This window comes from Triticum urartu, chromosome 5A, assembly GCF_056163025.1.
Source record: "Triticum urartu cultivar PI428250 chromosome 5A, HENAU_Tu73, whole genome shotgun sequence".
NCBI classification, from domain to species: Eukaryota; Viridiplantae; Streptophyta; class Magnoliopsida; order Poales; family Poaceae; genus Triticum; species Triticum urartu.
In genome coordinates this window covers 457,722,144-457,747,150 of record NC_141877.1, presented here as the reverse complement: position 1 = coordinate 457,747,150, position 25,007 = coordinate 457,722,144, and the positions used below count along the sequence as shown (strand labels likewise).

At 43.4% G+C, this 25,007-nt stretch overlaps 2 protein-coding genes and 1 pseudogene across 7 annotated transcripts; all 3 read right to left on the bottom strand.

The window, feature by feature from the left end:
* Nucleotides 1–2,859: 2,859 nt before the first annotated feature.
* Nucleotides 2,860–6,224, bottom strand: LOC147971902 (putative F-box protein At3g52320). 3 transcript variants are annotated; one of them, XM_087526421.1, is made up of 6 exons: nt 6,109–6,224; nt 4,285–5,658; nt 4,125–4,184; nt 3,914–4,006; nt 3,753–3,824; nt 2,860–3,330 (listed from the first exon to the last, which is right to left on the bottom strand). In XM_087526421.1, exons 1-6 carry the CDS (start codon nt 6,199–6,201, stop codon nt 3,238–3,240), a joined length of 1,785 nt encoding a protein of 594 aa, XP_087382547.1. In that variant the 5' UTR covers nt 6,202–6,224; the 3' UTR covers nt 2,860–3,237. The 3 variants fall into 3 exon arrangements, with proteins under 3 accessions (XP_087382547.1, XP_087382545.1, XP_087382546.1); XM_087526419.1 differs by having other exon boundaries at nt 3,914–4,009; nt 6,109–6,221; XM_087526420.1 differs by having other exon boundaries at nt 2,860–3,327; nt 3,914–4,009; nt 6,109–6,219.
* Nucleotides 6,225–11,972: 5,748 nt separating this feature from the next.
* Nucleotides 11,973–15,434, bottom strand: LOC147971901 (putative F-box protein At3g23260). 3 transcript variants are annotated; one of them, XM_087526416.1, is made up of 6 exons: nt 15,085–15,434; nt 13,264–14,646; nt 13,099–13,158; nt 12,884–12,979; nt 12,735–12,806; nt 11,973–12,288 (listed from the first exon to the last, which is right to left on the bottom strand). In XM_087526416.1, the coding sequence occupies exons 2-6, from the start codon at nt 14,539–14,541 to the stop codon at nt 12,193–12,195; spliced, it is 1,602 nt and encodes a 533-aa protein (XP_087382542.1). In that variant the 5' UTR covers nt 14,542–14,646; nt 15,085–15,434; the 3' UTR covers nt 11,973–12,192. The 3 variants fall into 3 exon arrangements, with proteins under 3 accessions (XP_087382542.1, XP_087382543.1, XP_087382544.1); XM_087526417.1 differs by having other exon boundaries at nt 11,973–12,285; XM_087526418.1 differs by having other exon boundaries at nt 12,884–12,976.
* A 137-nt stretch (nt 15,435–15,571) lies between these two features.
* On the bottom strand, nt 15,572–20,293 carry LOC147971900 (putative F-box/LRR-repeat/kelch-repeat protein At1g11620; annotated as a pseudogene). The gene is made up of 5 exons (XR_015604908.1): nt 17,502–20,293; nt 17,304–17,423; nt 17,060–17,155; nt 16,915–16,974; nt 15,572–16,003 (listed from the first exon to the last, which is right to left on the bottom strand). The product of XR_015604908.1 is annotated as a putative F-box/LRR-repeat/kelch-repeat protein At1g11620 (transcript).
* Between the last annotated feature and the right edge of the window lie 4,714 nt (nt 20,294–25,007).

The following is a 25,007-nucleotide window of genomic DNA, read 5'->3' as shown; positions in this document are numbered from 1 at the left end:
CTCTGTTCCTCGGGTCATTTTCGGTGTCCCCTAAGCGCAAAGCTAGTGGTTGGGGATGGCGTCGCTCCCCCTCCCCTTAATTTCAGGATTTTGCTCTCCTGATACGCACATACACGTACATGCCCTTTATCTTTTTGTCTCTGGGCCTGCAGTTTTCTATGTGCTGGAAAGGGTTCAGCTGGGGCACCAAGAGCTGTTGGTGCGTTATCATAATATTTTCTGATGATTTGCTTAGGTGAGATGGATTCCAAGAGATAAACAAAGCGTGCATGAGCACACGAATTCGGCAAAGCGTGTGCGAAAGAAAATGGGTGGACTTTGGGATTAAGCGTGCGTGTGTGCATGGGTGAGTGGCTGTCTGGAGGCAATAATGTTGGCTCATCTGGTGAACGACTCTATGATTAAGTCGCCAACCTTGGATGTGCGTCGTATAGTTTATTCTGCTAATCCAATTTTGCATTTTTAGACCAGGTGGACTGATTCTTTTTTTTAGTCAACATATCTATTTTGTTGATTCTATTGTTTTAGGCTATATATATATCCTTGTTGTTTGAAATAAGTTTACTTAGGCTACATACCTTTCAAAGAAAAGTTAAATGCATGCAGGGATGCTCCTAATACTTTTGAGGGTGTTAAGTTAATCCTAAATATACAAAAGTACATATGTGGGTCCTAAATGACAGTCCATAATTAATTCATCGGGTACTATCCAATCCAGCTCACCTCTAACCGGAGTGCGTGGCACTTTGACCACCGCCACGTCGACACGGGCTCTCAGAAATTTCCTGTCGTTGGTAATTGAAGAATTTTGCAATGAGGCCCTATTAAGTGGTTGTCTTTGCCTCCCCTTTCAATCTCGCTTTCCTCTTCCACCACCACCCTATTCCCTGACATGTATGTGAGCTCGTTCACTTGCTTGCTGCTGGGGAAGCGAGACAAGGAATAGGGTTGTCACTACAACCCTAAGTAACATGGCCGTCGGCTTCTATCATCGCTACTATTGTAGTGTGTGGGGTGCATGTGCTTCCGATGCATAACTGTCATGCATATCTTCTCATGTTGAAGATTGGCCAACTGTTCTAGGAATGAATGCCCTAATCATTGGGCAAGGCTTAAAATTGCCGAAAGAGACGGTCATCCTACATTGCATATGGTATATATGTCTATTTCATTGAATAGACCATTGTGGTCCGTATATAGTGTATAATACTTGAACTTTAGTACCACCACAGTCATGCTAAGATTATCAGCATCATAGTCCACAGTGAACTAGACATGGTTAAGAGTACATGTAGACATGAACTCTCTGGCATATGCCATGTTCATGTCAAAACTAGAATAAAACCTCAGGATGAATCTTCAGTGAGAACGGCTCCTCAAATGGTCCTATTAGTAAAAATAGTCATTTGAGCACTAAACAAGGGCAACACTAAGGATTGACCATAATAGGAACCCTAAATCCTAAGTTTTCTTGCACAGGAGAAATGTGTGCTTAAATCAAAGAAATCTCACGATGTAGCTAACATCTCTATGTTAAAAACAAGCTACAAATCTACGAGTATAAGAAGAATACATTAATACAAACTGAGAGTGGGTCGCATTGATTATTCTATTGTGGAGGAAGATCGTATGGCCGTTGCCTAGATTACTAGAGCTATCTTAACGGAGAGCCCCACCGAGCGATTGGTCGCCTACTTGCCACTATCCAACCTTCCCTACCGCCGCATGCCCAGATGACTGCACGGTGGGGAAAAGAGGAGTTGAGCCATGAATGAGGCGGAGGAGGAGGGAGGGGGTGTGGGTTGCAAATTTATCCTGCATTCGATCATGTCTTATGGTAACCGTCATTATGTGGAAGTGGTCAAAACAGCACATGGACCCGTCGGTGAATTAGATATGACCTCACTTATTACTATTATGACCGAGAAGATGCATTTTTATAAAGTTTGAAGTTCCGTGGTCTTCGAATCTCAATGTAATTTTTATTATGTTTGAGGTGTTTTGTACTCCTGATGAACTATTGATAATAGATCTGGATCATTTTCGCAAAAAAAAAAAAACAAAGATGGCATGTCCAAGATAGTATTATAACATCCCATCCCATGCATCTCACTCCTCGTTAAATCCTTCCAAAATTCCTACAAACAGGCCCATAGTCGTCCCTCTCGAACTAACGGCACCCTCCTCCCTGCTCCCTGATTGTGCCTGCGTTTGTATCCCCACAAGGCAAAGGCTGCACGCGTGCATGCCTGCACCACGCCAGCGCCACACCGCACAATTCCTGACCATGCATGCATGCCCGCACTCGATGACACCTGCATGCATGGCATCCGCATGCACGTCCGTCTCGCCTCGCCGCAGCGCTTTCTTGAAATGAAGAAACGCCGCAGAGCAGCGGCGTGGCGCCATGCCGCTGCTCGCCCTGCTTGCTGCTTGCTGCTTGCTGCAAAGGAAGGAAAACAGAAGGCCCATCGCAGCGGCAACCTGGGACCTCTGCCATCGATGCAGGAACTGATATGGATATATAGACTGGTCATGTCATGTCACCAGGCCATTCATCATATAGACTTGGCGTCATGCGCAGCGGTCAGCGTGGTGGACATCATGGTACGCATCTGCCGGTTTCTGAGCAGATGGAGGTGATGATCGAGGAACAACGGCAAGCATTTTACGTGTGTTTTGCACATGGTATAGGTAAATGGATGTGTTTGCCGAGTTTTCCTCTCGGCTTACTTCACTTTGCCGAGTGCCCGTGGTTTGGTTCTCGGCAAAGAGCCAGGCACTCGGGGTATGAGGAAATTCCAGTGGTGACGCGGCATCTTCTCGAAACTTAGATAGGGTAAAAGAACAAGAGGAGCATAGATGTTTTCCTTTTTGATAAACACCGATTACAACACGGACACATATGTGTCTACACAATGCCTACTGAAGATCGGTACGCTTTTTTTTTTGACAGAATGAGTTGCGAAATCATAACCGTAATCCTCCTACTTATGATACTATTGTGCCACAGATGTTACGACCTGATATCTCTCCTTTGGCAAGACTTAAGCACGAGTCTTGGTTTAAATCTGCTTATGAGCTAAAAGAGACCACGGCTTGCTCTTGAGTCTTGGCAGCATACAGTCGTTGTCAGGAAGAGGAACTGTAATGGATTAGATACGAGAGCTTCGTAATTTCAGGGCAGTACTAACATGTCTCCATTAACCGGGCACGTGGATTCACGGCGCTGCAGAATCAGGTTGTCCACGTCGACGAATCGAACCTGGTGCTGGGCTTCCTCTTCCGCTTGGGCCTTGATGGGCCGGCCTCGCTCTCCTCTCCTCCCTGCTGCAAAACAAAGGATGCTGTTCTAAGAGAAAGGATACAGATGCCGATCTACAGCCTTGCAAAATGACATGATTTTACTATTCAAATCATTCTAAAACCAGGAAGGCCCCTGCTCTTTTCTGACCTAATTAAACACGTACGTACGGTGCAGAATTTCAACTTTTGTGTGCGTCTTTAATTTCAATGTTTCCAAGATGAATCACAATATCTACTTCAAACTTCTACCAGTGCTTTGAATAAATGAATTGTATCTAAACTGAAGTGCACATGTAGCGAAACTGCAAAAGTGAATACCATCATACTGATAATACCCTAGCAGCAAGTCATCACCTTCCTTGTTTAAGGGAAATGGGGCTAGATAAGTAACATGTAACATGAACAGGGAGGCTACTAGAGTAACTGTAAGTTAGGCCTTCACAAACCTTTGCGTGGTCTGCCGCTAGGGTCATCTTCTTTTTCTCACCACAGGCCGTGTCCGCTGCCTGCGCTATGACCTAGAAATAACATGTCAACTTTGTAAAATTCACAACATCACAGAGACAAGCGCAACAAAATTAATGATTCTGCTCAAAGAAGACCATACCGTCCGTGGAGCATCCAAACCCTCAAGATAAGATTTCAGCATGATCACCACCCGTCTCTGCTCCACCCAATTAAGCCGTCGGAGGGGGCTATCCTGCTGCATTCACATCAGACACTTCTAAAAATCCTCACTCCGAAATTGTAAGGAAATGTTGATCCGATATATTAAAATCTTGGTAGCTTTCAGTTCGATGCAGAAGGATGAAGTTTACCTGATCTGGCGGGGCAGGCAAGTTCAGACTGATGGCTACGCCCGTCATACGTGCCATTTCCTGCCAACAAGGGTGGTTATTACAGTGTGTCACACTCAACATCTTCAACAGTAACGAAATTAACATATATAGGTTAACAAGGGAAGTGAAGCTATTATACATGCATCCTTTGCTGAATCCCATGGCCGGCTCTCCACAGCTCCTCCACCTCAGAGCGTTTGTGTTCCCACGCCTCCCACTTCTTCAATCTCCAACCCTCTTTTCGCCTTGGCGTGCGCACAATGCCGGCCTTCTTGTATGCATCCAACCGCACAAGTGACTTCACATGCATATAGGATTGCATATGCCCGTTCCAGCGGGGGCTGAAATCTAACAGCTTTGCCAACTTGGTTACGTCAATCGTAAATTTCTGGCTAGTCAATTCATGGCAGTATATGCCATCATTACCACTATGCATGGCAATCTTATCCCCGTAGATGAAATGCGGCATTAGAATATCAAGTGCTGCTAACTCAATACTATGCTTCTGGATCCAGCTTTGCTTCTCCTTGTTGTCAAGTGTCCAAACATACAACCTCCGTGCAAGCCCGGAATCTCTTCTGGCTTGAACAGCAGCCACGGACACCTTGGAATCTATCTCCGTGATCCGAAATAACGGATTACCAAATGCAGGATCCGCAAAAACAACCTCGGGCAACCGTATTAATTTCTGACATTCATCTCCGAGATCAAAGCATACGACGGCCCGTCGCCAGCTGCTTTCTTCGTCTTTGGTTAGCCAGTACATTGCTCCGTCAGCGTTGACGACCCCAGTTTGTTTCACACAGAACAAGCTCAGAGCTTGTTCAGTTCTGACGTCCCTCCACTTCTCACCGCCCAGCGTGTAAACTTGAATGACACTGAAGGAACCACCGACATGGTGGCGCTCCTCGCCTGGAAGAAAGTGCAAGATCTTGTATTCGTTTGTGGCTGGGCTGAAACCAAAGCTGTAGAACAAATGGTGATCAACCCTCGAGTGAAGCTTCACGGGTTTGGCGAGGTGCATACATTCACCGGTGGCAAGGTTGGCTATCTTGATGGTTGATTTATCCGAGTACAAGCAAACAAGGCCATTGCACGAAGCGCACAAGAAATCATCAGGCTCAATCACGGGCACATCCCGTGTCGACGGCGACCAGGCCTCATCAAAGAGGACCGCTTCGCTAGGGAAGGACTTGCCGTAAGTCGCGCCTCGTTGGAAAAATAGAAGGGGTCGAGGCTGCGCGTGCCGGAGGTGTGCCATGGTGAACTGCGGATCCCGAATGATGCCATCCCACTGCTTGCAGACAACGCGGCACCGCAGCAGATTGCTCACCGGAAGCCTCAAAAGTATCAGTTCGATGATATCTTGTGGCAAGCTGGCCACGAGTTTCTTCTTTGTTGGCTGCATCGCCATGGCTTCCATCGAAGCCACGCTGAGAGTGCTGCCAGATCCTTCTGCAGTCAACAGTTTGACGGACTGGCAAGGCAAACGAATTCGGAGACTGAATAAACTCTGCAGAAAAATACATGAAAGCGAGGTCATTCAGCGCAGTTTTTAAACATCATGGGATCAAAAGAGGAGCCGAAGAAATCGACATGCCCTCAACATCATCCCCTCTTTATATGACTATACCCAAGAGGTTCGTCAAACATTCCATGATCCATAATCTTTGAATCTAAACTTGGTGCTAGATACATGCATTCGAGGGACAAACTTTTCCGGACGGAGGGAGTAAATGGTAGTACTACCTAGTCATACATCCGTCGCCTCCACTACTTCGTACTCGCCTGAATTTCATAATTCATACTATAGATCCCGACGGATTGAACGTTTTTCCCTTGCGGGTTGCAACCCTAACGATCGATTTGTATTCCCTAGGGGATCAAGGCGCGCTGCGGTTACAGAAAACGTAGAGGAAGCGAAAACGAGATCCGGGGTTAGGGGAAGGGAGGGGAGACTCACGGGCGAATTCAGATGAACTCCTCCGCCGACCGCCGGCGCCTTGGCCCCCGCGAGATGAGAGAAATAAATGATGAGATTACGCCGCCGTTTCATCGAGAGGGAGCGGAGTATTTAACCGCCTGTGGGCCGGACACGACTCACGGAATTCCGACTCCGGGCCGGTGGTGCAGTGGCCAGCAGGTTCGGAACGGATACGGCTTCAATGTTGCTAAAAAAAAAGGATACGGCTTCAATCCCCAACCCCTTTGTGGCGCATATAGCGCTGGCCATATTGTTATTTTTGTCTGAACCGCTTCCCGCGGTTTTTTCTGTGGCGGTTTCCTGTGGGTCTTTTCAGGACGTTTTTTTTTCGTTTTCTTTTTTTCTTTTTGTACTTCGTTTAAATTATTTTATCTGTGAACTTTTATTTCAAATTCCCAAAAAAATAATTCCTGAACCTTTTAAAAATTGTGAACTTTTCTCAAATCCAAGACCATTTTTTGAATGTGCGGATTTTTTTTTCAAATTCACAAACTTCTTTCAAATCCATAAACAATTTTCCAGATCCAAATACGGGGAGGTCAAGACAACCAAGGATACTTGCAGCATGAACCATTCAGGCCCGTCTTGTACACTACACATCTATAAAACCCATGTGACATGGGGTATTTGGAGGAACATGTATTTTAGACGATGTTACAGTTGAAGTGGTCTGCGTCGTGGAAGAAGCTTTTTGAAACCAGCAGAAAACATCAACGTGGCAGCAGAAAACGTTGTCGCGGGCAGTTTTTCAGCAGAAAACGCTGTCATGGAAATAATTTCGAAAACTCTACTATCGCAATCTATTTTTGCTGTCGGGGCAGAACTTTTCTATCCTAACATGATTCTTCAACTTTTCTCACCGGAGAACTCCTTTTTCGCATATGACGATTGTATCTCATATAAACATATTAATCTTATGAAGGCTCATACAACATCACATGCAAACCTCCTGCAAAAATACCACATCACATGCAAACCTCCTGCAAAAATAGGTTAGATGCCTCTAATCGCTTTGCTAATTACCATGGCTGCTACAGCTAAGTGGAATATTTTTTATTTTCCTACGAAACCATAAGCACGCACTTCACGTTGTTGTTTAATAAACATGCAGGGTGTCTTAGGATATACTGAAGACTAAACTTCATCATTATGCATGACCCCGTGTAGATCAAATCTACAAGCCCTCTTCATCGTAAAATTTAGCATTCTCAATTATGGTTGAACCGAAAGAATCTGAAGCATAACTTCGGTTAGCGAACAACATAATCACGAGGAGCATAAAAGTACCTCATAAATTCAGACCGTTGTAACAAAGTTCTTCCATGCCATTGAGATCAAAACTGCGCTAAATAAGGGTTACAACATGAACGTCCGGTAATTAGAGCTCCCTAACCACTTCCCACACAATGCGGCATATCACCATATGCTCTAATTGTACCTACATCTACTCATAGATATGCTCATGATACCATTGTAGGGGAACATGCTATACGCAACAACAAAAAATTATGCTACATGATCACACCTAGGAACAATATCAAGAGGACAGTAACGATCAAACTCACAAACGAGTAGAGTAGCGGAAGTGGTTAAGAAGTTGGTGAAGCATGATGATTCCCACAACTAGGTTATACCGCCCGGTGCAAAAACAAAAAATTTCTCTGAAACGAGAGCTGGAGTAGACGATCCCACCGAGGTATACATGCGTTCCAAAGAAGTAATCCAACAAAGATCCGATGTCCAAGAATATGAACACCAAAAAAACTAGAAAGAGAGAAAGCTAGCGGCGCTTATTGTCTAATTTGGAGTTTATCTAATTGGGATTCTAAATCTTTAGACCGAGAGAGCGTGGAGCTATGTGGAGAGGACCTCCAAGATTTGATGTGCTTTGGAGGAGATGGATGCGCGCGCGCACACACACAGGGAAGAAGGAAAGGTGCAAGAGGCCAAACCGAATTGGGGAGGAATCCTCCGCCAATCCGGTCACCACAAGGAGGTGGAGGAGAATTAGGATTCCTCCTCCTCCCCGATTTGCGCCCCCTTAAGCAAAAACTCAAATTCCAGCAGCAATCTACAGCTAGAGGGCTTACATTTGTCTCCGACACACAAATCCACACGCCCTTCGTTTTGGATTAGGAGTGGATTTTTTAGAGGTGCAACACGCAGAGTCATGTCGATGGGGAGGGGGCACAGTAGATCATAGCCGATTGGATTTTGGGTGGTAAGCAACAATTCCTATCGCCTTCCTATCCGATCCCAGGGATGTAGGCAATAACATGCAGTGTTTATAGGCAAATAGAAGATGTAAAACCACTAGTAGAAAACGGAGCTTTAAAACCGGTTCGTAAGGGCCTTTAGTGCCGGTTCCATAACCGGCACCGGTTTGGCACGAACCGGCGCTAAAGTGCCACCACGTGGTGTGAGCTCGGTACTAAAGGTTTTTTTTTTGAAAATTTTGGAATTTTTTTTTATTTTTAATTTTTCTGAATTATTTGATGATTTAGTCTCTAATCACCTCTCTTTACCGCTCAAGTGTGGATCACTCATTCCAAATCGCCTAACTTCCCGGCCGATCACCCATCCTCTCACTCCTCCAGCCTGAGCACGCTTAACTTCGGAGTTTTATTCCCCCTACATTCCAAGTCTGCACTTATTGTTTTTCTGACAAATGTAAGCTGTCAATCCTATTAACCCTCAGCAGTTTAGCTTGAGCATTAGGTCACATGTTTCACCGTTTGAGTTTGAAACTATTATTTAAAAAACAGTAATTATTTAGTAACACTAATATTTCTTGAATAAGTTTGACCACGGTTTGACCATAGTTTGACCAGATTTGACCAAAATTCAAAAAATTGAAATAATTATTTAGTAACACTAATATTCTTGAATAATTATTTAGTAACATTAATATTTCTTGAATAAGTAGTTTGACCAGATTTAACCAAATTTTTTTTAAAAAAATAAAATTTGACCATATCTTTTTTTCTATTGGAATTTGAGGATTCTAAAAAATTGCAAACAGGCCGTAGGCAGTCTCCATCGGATGCGGATTTTTGTGCTGAATTTTTTGATATATTATACGTTTTTTTCCGACATCATATGCAAAAGTTATAGCCGTTTTACATTTTCCCTACACTTTTTGCAAAACATGTCCAAATTTAAGTTTTCAAATTTTCCTAACTAGTAGATGTAGTAATATAACTACTTCTCGAAGGATTTTATTTTTTGAAGTTTTTATCATTTTCTTTTGATTTTTGCAAAACTGAAATGGCGATACACGCGGGGGGAGGGGGGGGTAGAGTTTGAAAATTGCCCCCTTTAGTGTGGGTTCGTGGCACGAACCGGTACTATATGTTAGACCTTTAGTACCGGTTTGTGTCACAAACCGGTACTAAAGGGGCTCGTGGGGACCCGGCCTGACGCCAGCTTGCCACTACCCCTTTAGTACCGGTTCGTGGCACGAACCGGTACTAAAGGCTCAACACGAACCGGTACTAATGCATATGGTGCCTTTAGTGCCGGGCCAACTTCAAACCCACACTAATGTGTCTTACATTAGACCCTTTTTCTACTAGTGAACAACTCCGATAGCTAGGCAACAACTGTGGATTTTCAGGCCTCTTTTCTAGAGGAGGCAACAATGTGTTTCAGTACTTGCCTACATTTTATATCAACTGACGGAAAACACACAAAGCACCTGCCATCTTTTATAGGCAATGCAATATGTTTTTGCAGGCAATGCGATGTGTTCTTTTAGTCTTGATCTCTTGCTGCCAGTGGGAGTTATGAAGTTGATCTCTCTAGTATTTTTTGTACCAGCACAAGTTCTTTTTCTGCAAACCCCTGCTGCTGTTGTTAGTGTCGTTAAATTTCAGTTAAGTTCAGTCAAAAGATTGGTTTATCGCTTCTGCTGTTGAACATTTTTCTGAATAATTGTTAGGCCACATAGTAAGGTCCAGCCAATAGAATATGTATTGGCAAATACAATGTGTTTTCGCAGTCAATAGAATATGTTTTTGCAGAAACATAGTGGAGGTAGGCAACATTTCAGTTAAGTTCAGGCAATAGAATATGTTTTTTTTAGACAATACAATTAGCCAAGTCATCAGGGAGCATATTCAGGTCAAGCCCAGACATCTGGGAATTTCAAAAACAAAAAGGAAAATTTTAGTAAGCAAAAAGATTTATAAGACGCACCACCAGGGAGAGTTTTTTTTTTTGCATAACCAGCATGAAACAAAGGTAGTTTCATTAATAGTTTTTTTTTGCGGGGAAAACTTTCAATTTATTCATCTTCAATCATGGTAGTACAACGAATACTAGAAATAATAAAAATTACATCCAGATCCGTAGACCACCTAGCGACGACTACAAGCACTGAAGCGAGCCGAAGGCGCACCGCTGCCATCGCCCCTCCCTCATCGGAGCCGGGCAAACCTTGTTGTAGTAGACAGTCGGGAAGTCGTCGTGCTAAGGCCCCATAGAACCAACGCACCAGAACAGCAACCGCCGCAGATGAAGAGTGTAGATTAAAAGGATCCAACCTGAAGACACACGAACGAAGACGAACGACAAACAGATCCAAGCAAATCCACCAAGCACAGATCAGCCGGAGACACAACTCCACACGCCCACCGATGATGCTGAACACATCACCGGAACGGGGGCTAGGCGGGGAGACCTTTATTCCATCTTCAGGGAGCCGCCGCCGTCTCGCCTTCCTGAGTAGGACGCAAATCCTAACAAAGATCGAAAAAAGATCTAAAAACAGAGCCCTCCCACCGGCAAGGGGCGAGATCCACTCCGCCTCCATGGCCCTAAGGCCACCGAAGACGGGACGGACCGGCGCCGGCGCCGGCGGGAGGCAGAGTACCCTAGCTTTTTGGAGGGGCGGCTGGCTAGGTCAAAGGAGCGCGTGAGATCTGGGGTAGCGGCCAGTAAATAAAGATCTGTGAGCAACTTCTCTTTTTAATTGCAGCAGCTTGATGTGCCTACAATTTTTACTTTGGACAATACAGGGGAACTACTACTACATATTATATGAGCAACTTCATTTATAATCAGAATGTCCTCTTTTTGTAACAAAGCCCTGGAAATGTAGGCACATTTAACTCACATTGGCACAGAGAACTTTGCTGTAGGCAAAAAAATTCTACCCAAATGCTGAGCGGTGCACACACGCGTTATCAAGCGCGCTCAAGCAGCCGCACAGGAACCATCCATCTGTTGTAAGATCGTGACACGTGGAGAGGTGGACCGATCAAGCGGACAAGCACAAGACGGTGGTTTTTTGTCACTTCCCCTTGGAAATTTGGGGAGACGCGCCCAACTTTTTTTAATTACTATAATTTGTGTATAGACCAAAGGGTTCGATCAGCATGTGGCAGATTGTTTAATTGGTTTCGGGAAGGCAAGCATATAAGTTCCTTTGCAAAACAAACTTTGTTATGTAGATATTGCTTTACTAGATCCATTCCTATATTTTACTGATATGCATGCTTCAATAGTAGTACTTATGTTATAATGAGGAGTAATGTAAGATGGAGTGAAACATGGTGGACATGGCTTCGTCACCGAGCTAGCGGAGAGATGTCACGGGAGATGTTGAGGCCGGCAGCCGGCACTAGCGAGGAGGCTGATCGGTTCCCGTGGAGCAATGCAATGTTGCAACAACAACATATTGGGTTCCATTTTCAGGTCGAGAAGAATTGATGAACGACATGTGCGTGATTCATTCGTTCATTCATCTGATCCTTCCTTGTTTCACTCAACTCAGATTCATTAACTTTTTGCACTTACCCATGGTTTGATTGGAATGAGGACTGAGGAATATCATATATCCATAAACCTCAGATATTTAGTGACATTAATTGGAATGAGGAATATCCTTTGTCCATAAAGCTTCTTTTTTTTGGGAAACCTCATATTCTTTTAGTGAAACATGGTCATGATGAACCAGCAAGATTTTAAAAATGCATGTGACAACGCACTGGCATTCTACTAATTAAGTATAATTTCTCATACTTCTCTGTTTATATGGTGGTGGCCGCCGGCGCTGCCGAATCAGGTTGTCCACGTCGACGAATCAAATCTGGAGCTGGGCTTCCTCTTCCGCTTGGGCCTTGATGACCCAGCCTCGCTCTCCTCTCCATTTCTCTGCTGCCAAACAAAGGATACTGTTCTAAGAAAAAGCATACAGATCTTTAAAAAAAAATAGGTATGCAAATGCTGATCTACAATCTTGTAAAATGGCATGATTTATAGTATTCAAATAGTTCTAAAACCAGGAAGGTCCCTACTCTTTGCTGAAGTAAATTAACACATATGGTGCAGGGCTTCAACTTTATGTGTGTCTAATTTCGATGTTTCCAAGATGAATCAAAATATCTACTTCAAACTTTTAGCAGACTGCAGACCAGTGCTATGTATCTATTAATTAAATTTAAACTGAAAAGCACATGTTACAAAAGTGAGTCCCATCATACTGATATACCCGAACAGCAAGTCATTAACTTACTTATTTGAATACTATAACTGGAAGGAAACAAGTAACAACAACAGGGAGGCTACTAGAGTAACTGGAAGCTAGTAGAGCCATCACAAACCTTTGCCTGGTCTGCCGCTGGGATCATCTTCTTGCTCTCAACACTGAAGGCGTCAGCTGCCTGGACTAAGACCTATAAATAATATGTCAATTTCACAACATCAGACAAACAGCAAACGATTCTGCTCAAAGAAGACCTCCACACCATACCTTCCATTGAGCATCCAAACTATCAACATGAGACTCCAGCATGTCCGTCATCCGCCTCTGCTCCACCCAATTAAGCCGTCGGTGGGGGCTATCCTGCTACACTCACATCAGGCAGTTCTAATTAAGAATCCTCACTCCAAAATTAACTGAAAAATGTTGATCCAATGTGTAAAAATCTTGATAAATTTCAATTCGACGCGGAAGGATAAGTTTACCTGATCTGGTGGTGCAGGCAAGTTCAGACTGATGGCTGCGCCGATCACATGTGCCATTTCCTGCCAACAAGGGTTATTACAGTGTGTCACACTCAAATCTTCAACAGTAATGAAACATATACTACTGTACTATATAGGTTAATAAGGGAAGTGCAGCTATCATACATGCATCCTTTGCTGAATCCGATGGGCGGATCTCCACAGCTCTTCTATCTCAGAACGGTCGTGTTCCCACGCCTCCCACTTCTTCAATTTCCAACCCTCTTTTCGCTTTGGCGTGCGCACGATACCAGCCTTCTTGTATGCATCCAACCGCACAAGTGACTTCACATACATACAGGATTGAATACTCCGGTAGCCACAGCGGGGGCTGAAAAGTAACAGCTTCCCTAACTTGGTTACGTCGATTGTAAAGCGCTGGCTCGTAAGTTCATGGCAATATATGCCGCCGTTAACACTATGCATGATAATCTTATCCCCGTAGATGAAATGTGGTCCAAGAACTTTAAGTGTTGATAACTCAATACTATACGTCTGGATCCAGCTGCTTTGCTCTGTCTTGTTGTCAAGTGTCCAAATATGCAGCTTCCCTGTAAGCCCGGTATCTCTTCTGACTTGAACAGCAGCCACAGACACCTTGGAATCTATCTCCGTGATCCAGTAAAGAAACGGATTACCAAATGCAGGATCCGCAAAATCAACTTCGGGCAACCGTATTAATTTTAGACATTCATCTCTGAGATCAAAGGATACGACGGCCCGTCGCCAGCTGCTTTCTTTGTCATGGGTTAGCCAGTACATTGCTCCGTCAACATTGACAACTCCACTTTGTTTCACAAAGTACAAGCTCAGAGCTTGTTCAGTTCTGACAACCCTCCACTGCTCATCACCCAGCGTGTAAACTTGAATGACACTGAAGGAACCACCGACATGGTGGTGCTCATTGCCCGGAAGAAAGTGCAAGACCTTGTATTCATTTGTAGCTGGGCTGAAACCAAAGCTGTAGAACGAAGGGTGATCACCCGTCGAGTACATCTTAACGGGTTTGGCGAGGTGCATACATTCACCGGTGGCGAGGTTGGCAATCTTGATGGTCGATTTGCTCGAGTACAAGCAAAGAAGACCGTTGCACGAACCGCACAAGAAATCATCAGGCTCAACCACGGGCACATCCCATTTCGATGGCGACCAGGCCTCGTCAAAGAGGACTGCTTCGCTAGGGCAGAGCTTGCCTGAAGACCCGTCTTGTTGGAAGAATAAAAGGGGGCGACGCTGCGCGTGCCGGAGGTGTGCCATGGTGAACTGCGGATCCCGAATGATGCCATCCCACTGCTTGCAGACAACACGGCACCTCAGCAGGTTGCTCACCGGAAGCCTCACAAGTATCAGTTCGATGATATCTTGCGGCAACCAGGTCAGGCGTTTCTTCTTTGTTGGCTTCATCGCCACGACTTGCGTCGAAGCCACAGTGAGAGAGCTACCAGATCCTTGGGCAATCAACCATTTCACGGACTGGCAAGCCAAACGAACCCAGAGACTGAATAAACTCTGCAGAAAATACATGAAAGAAAGATCATTCATCGTAATTTTCAAACATTTTGGGATCAAAACAGGAGCTGAAGAAATCGCTATGCCCTCAACATTATCCTTCTTTATATGACTTTATATGACTATACCGAAGAGGTTCGTCAAGCAATCCATGATCCATAATCTTTGAATCTAGTCTAATTATATACACAAATAAAAGACATGGTACTGCTACCTAGTAATAGGCCGCCGCCAATATTTCGTACTCGACTGAATTTCATAGATGGTACTGCCAGGTTCCGACGGATTGATGTTTTTCCCTCGCAGGTTGCAAACCCTAACGACTTGTATTAATTCCCTACGGGATCAAGGCGCGTGATGCAGAAGAAGCGCGATTACAGAAAGGTAGAGGGAGCGAAAACCGAGATCCGGAGCTAGGGGAGGGGAGGGGAGACTCACGGGCGAACTCAGATGAACTCTTCCGCGCCGGCGCAAGATGAGAGAAATAAAAGATGAGATTACGCCATCGTTTCATAGATAGGGAGAGTGCGGTATTTAAGCGCCTGTGGTGCAGCGGCCAGGTTCGGAACGGATACGCCTTCACTCGTGGGACTTTTTTCGTCTTCTTCAGTTCAAAGAGGCCGAAGGTACCTGACACCTTCGGTTTTTAGGTTTTTCACAAGTCAAATCCTTTTATACTTGGTTTTCCCATGCCAAATTTCTTTCGAGCGCAGGCGCAGCAATTCCTTTGGAGATGCGTTCGTGAGGGGTATTGGCTGTTCTTGGAACCCCAATTTGTTAGCAGTCTTAGTTGCTTTGGTTTCCATCTTAGGTGGGGCTGTTTGATGCTGATTTTGCAATAAAAGAAAAAAAATTCAAATGTCCTTGGGGAGCGTCCTCATTCACCCATTTGTACCGGCCCTGAGCAGTCAGTTCAGACTTGAGAGGCAATATGAAAGGTTTTGCTTTCATCCATAGATAGAAGATTATAGTGCAACTACAAGGTTCGCACTTCCAAGTATTCTGTAGATCTTCAATACATACTCGGTGGCAGGAGTTAGTTTGATCTTCAGATCAAATGTCTTGCTGCCCCGCAGATTCTTCGACATCTCAAATTGACCAATATGTTTAAGTGCCATAAATATCATGAATTCAAATGGACAAAAACATGACAGCGCATAGATGGTACTGCAGATATCACTGTTTTACAGGTGAAACAGCTAAGCGTTCCCTCGGGGTACAAACAAACAAGAGTTGAACAACAGCCAGCGAGCTGGAGAAGAATGCGACGATAAGCTCTCAAGTATCAAATCTTCACATCATCGCCCTCGCTGCGATTCTGAGAAGAAATGCCAGCATCTGAACTCGACGCGCCAATCTGAAACATGAGTAGGGTTCAAGTACAAGACAATATACTTTCATCACAAGTCAGGGGAAGTGTATAATTCACATTTGAGGAGAGCATAGCATCATTGTTTTCTTTTCCTCGAAAGAAAAAGGTGCATGGACTGTTTTACAATGCCGTTAAATTTCAAATTCAAAGCTCAAAACAGAAAATGGGGAATGGAAATTTTGACGTTTACCAATCAATCCATGCTTCATATTCTGAATGTTCCTTAACTCTTCGTGTGCTAATATGTCTGCTATATAAAGGTGTAGGATGTTGAACAATTGTAAGTACCGCTCCACTACATTACTTGACAGCAACCAAAGTATCTTTTAATTCCATGCACAGCTATGCCCAATTTATCATTATTCACTTAGTGCACCAGCAAATGTGCAAGAATGGAACTGCAGACAATACCATCGATTCAAAGGTGGTAAAATCAATAGCTTGATAGGACCTATATTTATGCAAATCTGAAAATACAAGTTAAGGAAGGAATCGACACGCAAAGTATTTTGCAATCAAACCCAGTTCACAAATTTAGGGTGCCTATGTTAACCTCGATAAAAAATATTTCTTATTGATGTAAAATATGTTGACTGTGGGCTAGCTACTTAACAGCGTAATGAACACAGTAACTAGACAACTTGCACAGCAAGGAAAAGGAACTAAAGTACACAAGTATGCATACATTAAAATATGGGATGGAAAATAATTGTATTAGAGGGGAAGTCATTCACTTGTATGAAAGGAGATAATACAGGTACTTCGCTTATATTTCAAAGGAAGCTAATTTGTCTATTTATTGCGGAAGAGATTAAAACAGATATAGGAGACAAGAACTAGTGAGCTACAGCAGAAAGGAAAAACATGAATAAATTAGAGCAAATGTAAAACTTTACCTGATTTAATACAGCATTAACCATCATGCTAAAGATACTGTGCCTTGCGTCCCTCGTAGCCTGTAGACAAGTTAACTTTATTAATTTGGCATGTCTTAAGGAACAGTTGCATATGATCTGGCTTGTAAACTTGAAACACTATTACCTTCGCAATATTGTTCTAATTCTCCACACGACCGAATAAATTTTCCCTATCCTGCTTCCGTGCCACACAATTAAGCCGCCGGAGGGGCCTTGGCTGCTGGAATCTCATGCAAGAAATGTGTTGAAACAACAATAAGGGTACACTTAAAGAACATTAAATATTATACTTTTCAGATGATTGTCGACCATTCAAACTTAATATGAAAATAAAAGGTATGCTGACTTCCATTTAGATAAAGAAGTACCTGATCTGGAATGTTCGGAAATATTTGATTGATTTTTATGCCTATTTCCAGTTGAATCGTGTCATCCCATATACGCGGCAGCACACCATTGATCATTGTGCGATAGCATTGTGCATGTGCCTATCAAATAGCAATGCAGAAATTATAAATATTTCCAACAAATTCTCATTAAGCTAAATTTGAATTCAGCCTACATACAGCTCCCTCATGCTCGTCTTGATGAGTATCGGTCCATATTCTTTCATTCTCAGAGAGCTTGTGCTCCCACGCCTCCCACTTCTTCAATTCCCACACTTCCCGCTGTTTTGGCCTACGAACAATGCCAGCCTTCTTGTATACATCTAAGCGTATGAGTGATTTCACACAGATGTAGGATTGCATGTTGCCAGGCTTGTGGGGCCTGAAATCTAACAGCTTTGCCATCTTACACAATTTAGTATTGGAGTTGACACCAAGCAACTCATAGGAATATAGGTTACGATCACGACGTTGCAATATGATCTTATCCCTATGAACCAAATTTGGACCCGGAATGTAATCAGGTGAGTACTGAATATTGTACTTCTGGCTCCACCTTTGCTCCGTTTTGTTCTCAAGTGTCCAAATTTGCAGCTTACCAACAAGCTTTCTGGGCTGAAAGGAACAGGTTTGAGCCGTTGCTATACATATCTTCCCATCAATCTCTCTAACCCAGTACCGACGAGGCCCATCACCTGCAGAGTCTTCGAGTACAGTTGCTGGCAGTTGTATCCGTGCAAAACTTTCTTCACTGAGATCAAAGGTCATAACTGCATGCTGCCAGCTAGCTACCATGTCTTCAGCTAGCCAGTACATTGTTCCACCAATATTAACTGCTCCAGAGTTTTTTACACAGTTTAAACTTAGGGCTTCTGGAGTTTTAATATCTCTCCATTTGTCATCACCAAGTGTGTAAACTTGAACAACTCTGAATCTGCTATTATTATGGGGAGGGCGGCCCTCGACAGAATCACCAAGGAAGTGTATAATCTTGTATTCTTTTGTCACTGGGTGAAATCCAAAGTTATACAAGAAGAAGTAATCACCCCTTAAATTCTTTACAGGTTTATCAAGATGCAGACATTCACCCGTTGCAAGGTTAGCTATCTTGAGTGTTGATGACTTTGTGTATAAGCAAAGAAGCCCGTTGCATGAACCACAAAGGGAATCACCAGGGCCAACCACTGGCACTGCACATGTCGACTGACCAGGTTTCATCAATCAGGATAGCATCAGCAGGATAGAGCTGTCCTGAGATCGACTCTTGTGGAAAGAATAGGAAAGCACATTGGGGCGCATTCTGGAGGTGAGAGGTGACAAACTGGGGATCTCGGATGATTTTGTGCCATTCCTTGCAGACACCAGTACACCTCAACAAAGTGCTCACTGGAAGCTTCACAAATATCCGCTCAATGAGTTCTCCTGGGAGACGGTTTATAATGTGTTCCTCGTCTTTTTGCTTCTTTGGTTTGGTTTCCTCAGCCATAGTAAGCAATCTAGTCTCTTGAGGAAACCTAGATACCAAATTCTTCTGCAGACACATTTAAAAACAATAGGGCAAACTGAATAGAGATTATGATTAAAATAATTTGCAGGAAAATAACATGAAGTTTAGGTTAAGTTTAACAGATGTTCGAGTTTATCTTCTTAGAATTGGTAAAGAAGGAAATAAGCGGCAGGCCTTTCAAATATGGAGCCCTGTATGGCTATTGACTAATGACCACAAACAAATCAATATATGTATGATGCCTGCAAGGTTGAAAATTCAAGCTAGCTTATTACCAAAAGCATGGTGAAATACATATCAATATGCATATATGAAACACAAAGCGAGTATGACACTGCTAAAACTCGCCATACAATTTTAGCCAAATGCCGCAAATGACTCTCCTCAACAATTATGTGCATCAACGCAACAACCAGACAACTTAGAAATAGTTTGCATTGCGACACTGGACAAAACAAGCAGATAACGCATTTTTTGGCATTAGAAAAGACGTACGAACTCCGGAATCAAGCAGCAAAACTGCATCAGCAACAAATAGGGCCGGTCATAGACAGCAATTTCTGCACCTTTTGTAAGTTTCAGTAGCTACAGTAGTATGCAAATGTCTAAACATCTCCCTGCTATATTCCAGCACCGTGGAACAGAAAAATAAGGGTGTGTCTGGTTGTTCACATTACTCCAGCCTGCATCGTAGCTGGGATCCTGGCTGAGTTGATGCAAAGATAAGCTCAGATGTGTGTTTGGTGGCCTATATGCTTTGGAGCAGGCTGAGCAGAGATGTTGTTTGGTTGTTTCTATCTACTAAGGGTGTAAGAGAGATGATGTATTTAGCAGATATTGTTTGGTAGGTTGCACTAGTTGAAAAACTTCTAATCGATATGAGATGCAAGCCACGAACCAAGGTGCAAAGTGATGTATACATAACACATCATCTTTGGCATCAAATTTAAATTATCATCAGTCCTCATGAGCAAACTAGTACAAGGCAAAATCCAAATGTGCTTATCAATTCCCATGTTTTCTTTTACAAGAATTCATATCCACCAATTCTGTGCCACTAGAAATACGTTATCAACAAGAAATATAATCACCATTTATTATATAGAACAACCATAACAAATCTGAGTGAGAGAAGCTGGCTAATATTTTTTGGAGAGGAGGCGGGCTACCACCTCCCAACGGCGGCGGCGGAGAAGTAGAATAGGGCTGGTGAGGTCCCCTCCGGCTCCTGGATCTCAAATTCTCAATGGCGGCAAAGGAGCAGAAGGAGCCGGCGGCGGCGGCGGCCCTCCTTCAGGACGACGGAGGCGAATCTGGGGGCCGGTCGAAGGAGGAGGAGAAGGCGGCGGCGGCGGCGAATGTTAGGCCGGGCGGAGGGGATTGGAGGACCGGCGGTGGCAGCGGAGGCGGGCGTGGTGCGGGCGACAGCAAATGTGGGGAACACAGGTTGGTTTGTTTTCTTTGCTTCTTTCGCTCTTTGTTTTTCGTTCATTTTTTATTTTGTTTTGTTTATACTTGAAATATTTTAAATATATTTATATTAGTTTACTTTGGAATTTTCATAATTTCTAAAAAAATCATTGTGCATTAAAAATATTCAATCTACAAAAGCGTTTCATGATTTTGGAAAAATATTCCGTACCATTAAAAAAGAAGTTTGTAACATTTAGAAAAATGAAAGTAACACATACAAAAAATGTTTCACGTGTTTTTAAAATTGTTCAAGTCATTATGGAAAATGTTAAATGTGTATTCAAAAAAAGTTCAACGTGCATTTGACAAATGTTCAACATATATTCGTAAAAATGTCCATCGTGTATTTGGAAAATGTTCAGCGTCCATCTAAAAAAATGTCCATTGTGCATTTGACAAATGTTCGACATGTATTTGAATAAAATATTCAACATGTACTTAAAAAATGTTCAGTGCGTATATAAAAAAATCAACATATATTTGACAAGAATAAAGAAAAAAAGAAGAAGAAGAAAAAAAGAATAGAAGACAACCCAATGAAAACCGATGAAAAAAATATTGAAACCAAAAAGAAAAAAACACATGCAAAAGCATCCCAAAGCTGCTCCATACAAATACAGCAATCATCTCCATCCCAAAACATGATTTTCAAAAATATAAACTTAATAGAATCACAATACAAATCAAACTTATTAATGTTTTAGCATCATACAAATACAGCAATCATCTCCATTGCAACAAATGTTTAAATTCAAATAATTAATACAACAACAAATGATCCGAAAGGCAAATAATTGTTCAAATCAGAGACAAATACATATAAAATTTATTGAATAAAATGGGAGTCTATCTCCCATACAGTTGCCACTGATACTCAACAAGATCATCACGAGAGCTCGGTTACGCGGAAGTGAAATTGAATGGAGTTTAATGCTTTAAGATTATGTTGTGGTGTAATTCTCTGGCGGTGATGGGTGAACACCGACTGCACACTTCACCTATAAAGGGCGAAGAGCATTATGTGATTATTTTGTTTATGATGGATGGTCGGGATGGCAGATATTACCGGGCCTAGAGTTTATGAACTGTTGCAAGAAGAGTTAATGGGACCCTAAATTTCAATTTTATGATTAAATTTAAATTTATCTTAATTATTCTTGTTATATTTGTAGATGCTTGCGTAGATATTATAATCATAAGTGTGTATGTTGTTCAATTGAGGGCGATACATAAGTGTAGGCTCCACCAAACAACAATTATCAAGGCAATGAAAGTTAAATTAATTGCAAGGTGAAAAAACTTGGTGAAATACTTGTTATCCTCGAGAATGATTTGATCCATATAACATATAAGAAACACCACCGGCTTGACCTTAAAACAATTAAAGATTGGGTTACTTGCTGCATCTTTTGCTTTTGTTACAATTTACTATTGTTATAATTAAGGATCTATCATTCAAACAAACATTCAAATAATCTTTTCCGCTTTTACAGTGATTTCGTACTAATTTTTATAGACCAATTCCTTCTAATCCTTGTTGAGTGTGACATTATTACTTATCGAAAAGATCTATAATCGAACACCTATGTCTTCAAAATGCACAATTATAGGTTCATATTACTAATCCACTTTATATATGTTTATGTTTGGGCGAAGCCAAATAAATATATTTGCAGACAACCACAACTCCGTATCATGCACGCCACCACCGTCCCTACTCTTACGGTCTTAACGGGTGAAGGCAACGATGATTAAGGGTCTCCTCACGGACAACTTAAGACTCTCAGATCTCCGTTTATTCCCCTTATCGTAGTTCCGCAAAAGAGAGAGAGATAGCTTTTATCACTGCAATATATCCTCATCTCCGATGACAATGATAGTAACATACTTCAAGTCCATATAGGTAAATGTTGTGAGGTCGATTTCATGCAACATCATAAGAACAACTAACACAAACATATAAAGAAAATAATGTACTTGTTGAAGTTCGATTCATACATATACTAGTTCCTCCATATCCTCAAGAACTAGGAGGGTTTACTCAGACATAGAAACAATAAACATCATCATGGTGTTCATGTTAATAATGAATGAACGATTTAATGTAATACAAGTATGTGTTGGGGTTTGGTTTTACGATAGAAGGGTTGATGTCGTGATACGACCCCTCGTAATAATTTAAATACCAAGGTCGTTGTTGTTTTGTGTACACTGGAGCACCTGCGGCTAAGTTATGGAGACACTAGTCTCTACTCCCAATGTCTCAGTTGGTAGGTCGCGTTCCGGGTTTTATTTTCGTCCCACCTCACCCGGTCTTTTTTGGTACTTCTTTGGTACTTCCTCCCACCATCCCCTTAGCCGCGAAAAATCAAGGAAAACCCCGCGATCGAGTCTCGCACACGCCTAATGTCTCAGTTGGTAGTCTGCGTTCCGGGTTTATTTCCGTCCCACCACTTTCGTTCGGTTTATTTTCGTCGGTTTATTTTCGTCGGTTTTTTCGTCACCTCCCACCACCACTCCCGCACTGGTTTTTGGGCGTCCCACAAAAATTCCCCCCGTGTGCTCGATGTATTCCTCCTCCGCCGCCATCTGCCGCCTCCGCTAAGATCTGAGGCCCCCCACTTGTTGGCCGCCGCCGCAGAACCCCGGGGAAGGGCAAGGCAGGGCGCCGTCTTCCTCCGCCGCCGCCATCTGGTCCCCCTCCGCTCCCATCTGCCGCCGCTGCTGATCCTAAGAGACGTCGCCGCCGTCACGGATCGGCGGGACGCCGCCGCCGCCGTCTCCTCGGATCACCAGGACGCCGCCGTGAGGCCCGACCCTGAAAGGGGGGGGGCAGGGGGGCGGCCGCCCCGGGCCCCCGAGGCCGAGGGGAACCCCCAGGACGTCGTCCTCTGTACCGCGCCACGCTGAAAATTAGGTCGCGATTAATCAGGGCCTATTCCATCCTCGATTCATCCTTCCGATCTGACTATCCACGATGCCACCGCCGGTCCGCTCTTCCTCGTACTTCTTTGAGTTCTTTCGCCTTTCCATCCGCCACGGGCATCAAGATTATGAACTTGCGATGGTCTTGTTGTCATCCGTGGAGACAGGTTGCCTCTCATGGCAAAGCTTCTGCCTGTAGTCGCTGTTGCTGCTGCTGTGTGGTTGAAGTCCATGCTCTTGGTGGCTACCCCCCTAACGGAAGGTAAGACTGCATTTTCTCTTCAAATATCTAGCTGATTAATATATTCGGTGTCTATTGTTTGCCATTTACTGTTAAGTTGGTATTAACTAGCGCAAGTGAGCGTTGTACTGGCAGTACTAACTTACTCATGGTTGCTCACTTTTTGCATAAGAACATCTGACTTGTATACATGTCTTGGAGAACATAGGTCCAAATATTCATAATGATTTTTCTGCATCACTTGCCTCACTTTTCTTGTCTGAGCACTTCAATCATAGGTTTTCCTTTAGCCATGTCTCCCAGATTTGTTGTCATAATTTTCCGGACACTCTTTTAGTGCATTGTTACAATATGACCATTGATAATCAAATGATTGTACATTACCTAAGGATAGACTGTACTAGAAAATTATTGGTTTGTGAGTATGCCATAATAATTAGTAAAATTATATTAGTTGATCTTGTATGTTGTGTGGCTTTGTAACTTTGCCCGAGCATATCAATATACTTACATATATTGACTATTTTTGTACGTATACATTAAGGGGCCATGTTTTCGTTTCGCCCCGGGCCCCCAAAATCTCAGGACCGGCCCTGCCGCCGTCGCAGATCACCAGGACACTGCAGTCGCCTCGGATCCCCACACGCCGCCAACATGGCGGTGACAACTGATGAGCATGCTCCGTCTCCAGGTTCGTTCTTTGAATTTGTTTTCTTGTTAACTTCTGATGCTATAGATTTTATATCAGTAAAAGTGTCATCCTTGGTGATAAGATGGGACTATATTAGAGCTATTATTAGTGTATGCTAGATTGGATCAAATGTAGACATAAAAATGCAACAAAACTGCAAGTCCACATCTGATTCAACACACTTCCACTGTAGTGTTTGAGTGCATATACTGATGTTCTTTGATCAACATAGGGTGATGCTTGGTAGTTACCCCTCTCTCAGCCTTGCAAATTTTGGGTGTGTTAATTTGCAACTCGGACACCTCATAGAATGTTGGTCCGAATATTCGAAATTGATCATGTATATATCCCTAGCGGATCTAAGCTGTCTGGTAGGACTAGGGTTCCTACCGGCTCTACTGCGTAGGTTGTAGGGGCAAGGAGGAAGTGGGCGCGGCGAGGAGCGGGCGCGCCGGCGGCAGGGCGCCGTCGCGGCTAGGGTTGAGGGCGGCGGCGGCTAGGCTGCGGCGGCTAGGGTTTCCGGCTCCTCTAGGAGCCGGGCAACAAAAGATAATAATAGTCTTTATTGCTTGCATCCAAAAGAGTCTTACAATCTATATTTATATCCTAGATAACTTGTAGAAGAATCAATCCTAAGATAACTTGCCTAATCTGAATAAAACTAAGATAACTTGCGGGCCTAAGTCTGCCTGTTGGGCCTGCGGCGGCCATAGACCTGGCCGGTCATAACATCTCTCCCCGCCTGCGCAAACAACTCGTCCTCGAGCTGAAAGTCTGGATAGTGTTGACGGAAATCCTCACGCTGCTCCCAAGTCGCCTCCTCCTCCGGAAGGCCCGCCCACTGAATTA

What these genes read in the sequence shown, in the direction of transcription:
- LOC147971902 (XM_087526419.1), bottom strand. Translation starts at nt 6,201, where the DNA reads ATGAAACGGCGGCGTAATCTCATCATTTATTTCTCTCATCTCGCGGGG. An exon ending in GGATTCAGCAAAGGATGCAT is followed by an intron (nt 4,185 to 4,284) that starts GTATAATAGCTT and finishes CCTTGTTGGCAG; the next exon opens with GAAATGGCACGTATGACGGG. An exon ending in TGCCTGCCCCGCCAGATCAG is followed by an intron (nt 4,010 to 4,124) that starts GTAAACTTCATC and finishes ATGTGAATGCAG; the next exon opens with CAGGATAGCCCCCTCCGACG.
- LOC147971901 (XM_087526416.1), bottom strand. Translation starts at nt 14,541, where the DNA reads ATGAAGCCAACAAAGAAGAAACGCCTGACCTGGTTGCCGCAAGATATC. An exon ending in GGATTCAGCAAAGGATGCAT is followed by an intron (nt 13,159 to 13,263) that starts GTATGATAGCTG and finishes CCTTGTTGGCAG; the next exon opens with GAAATGGCACATGTGATCGG. An exon ending in TGCCTGCACCACCAGATCAG is followed by an intron (nt 12,980 to 13,098) that starts GTAAACTTATCC and finishes ATGTGAGTGTAG; the next exon opens with CAGGATAGCCCCCACCGACG.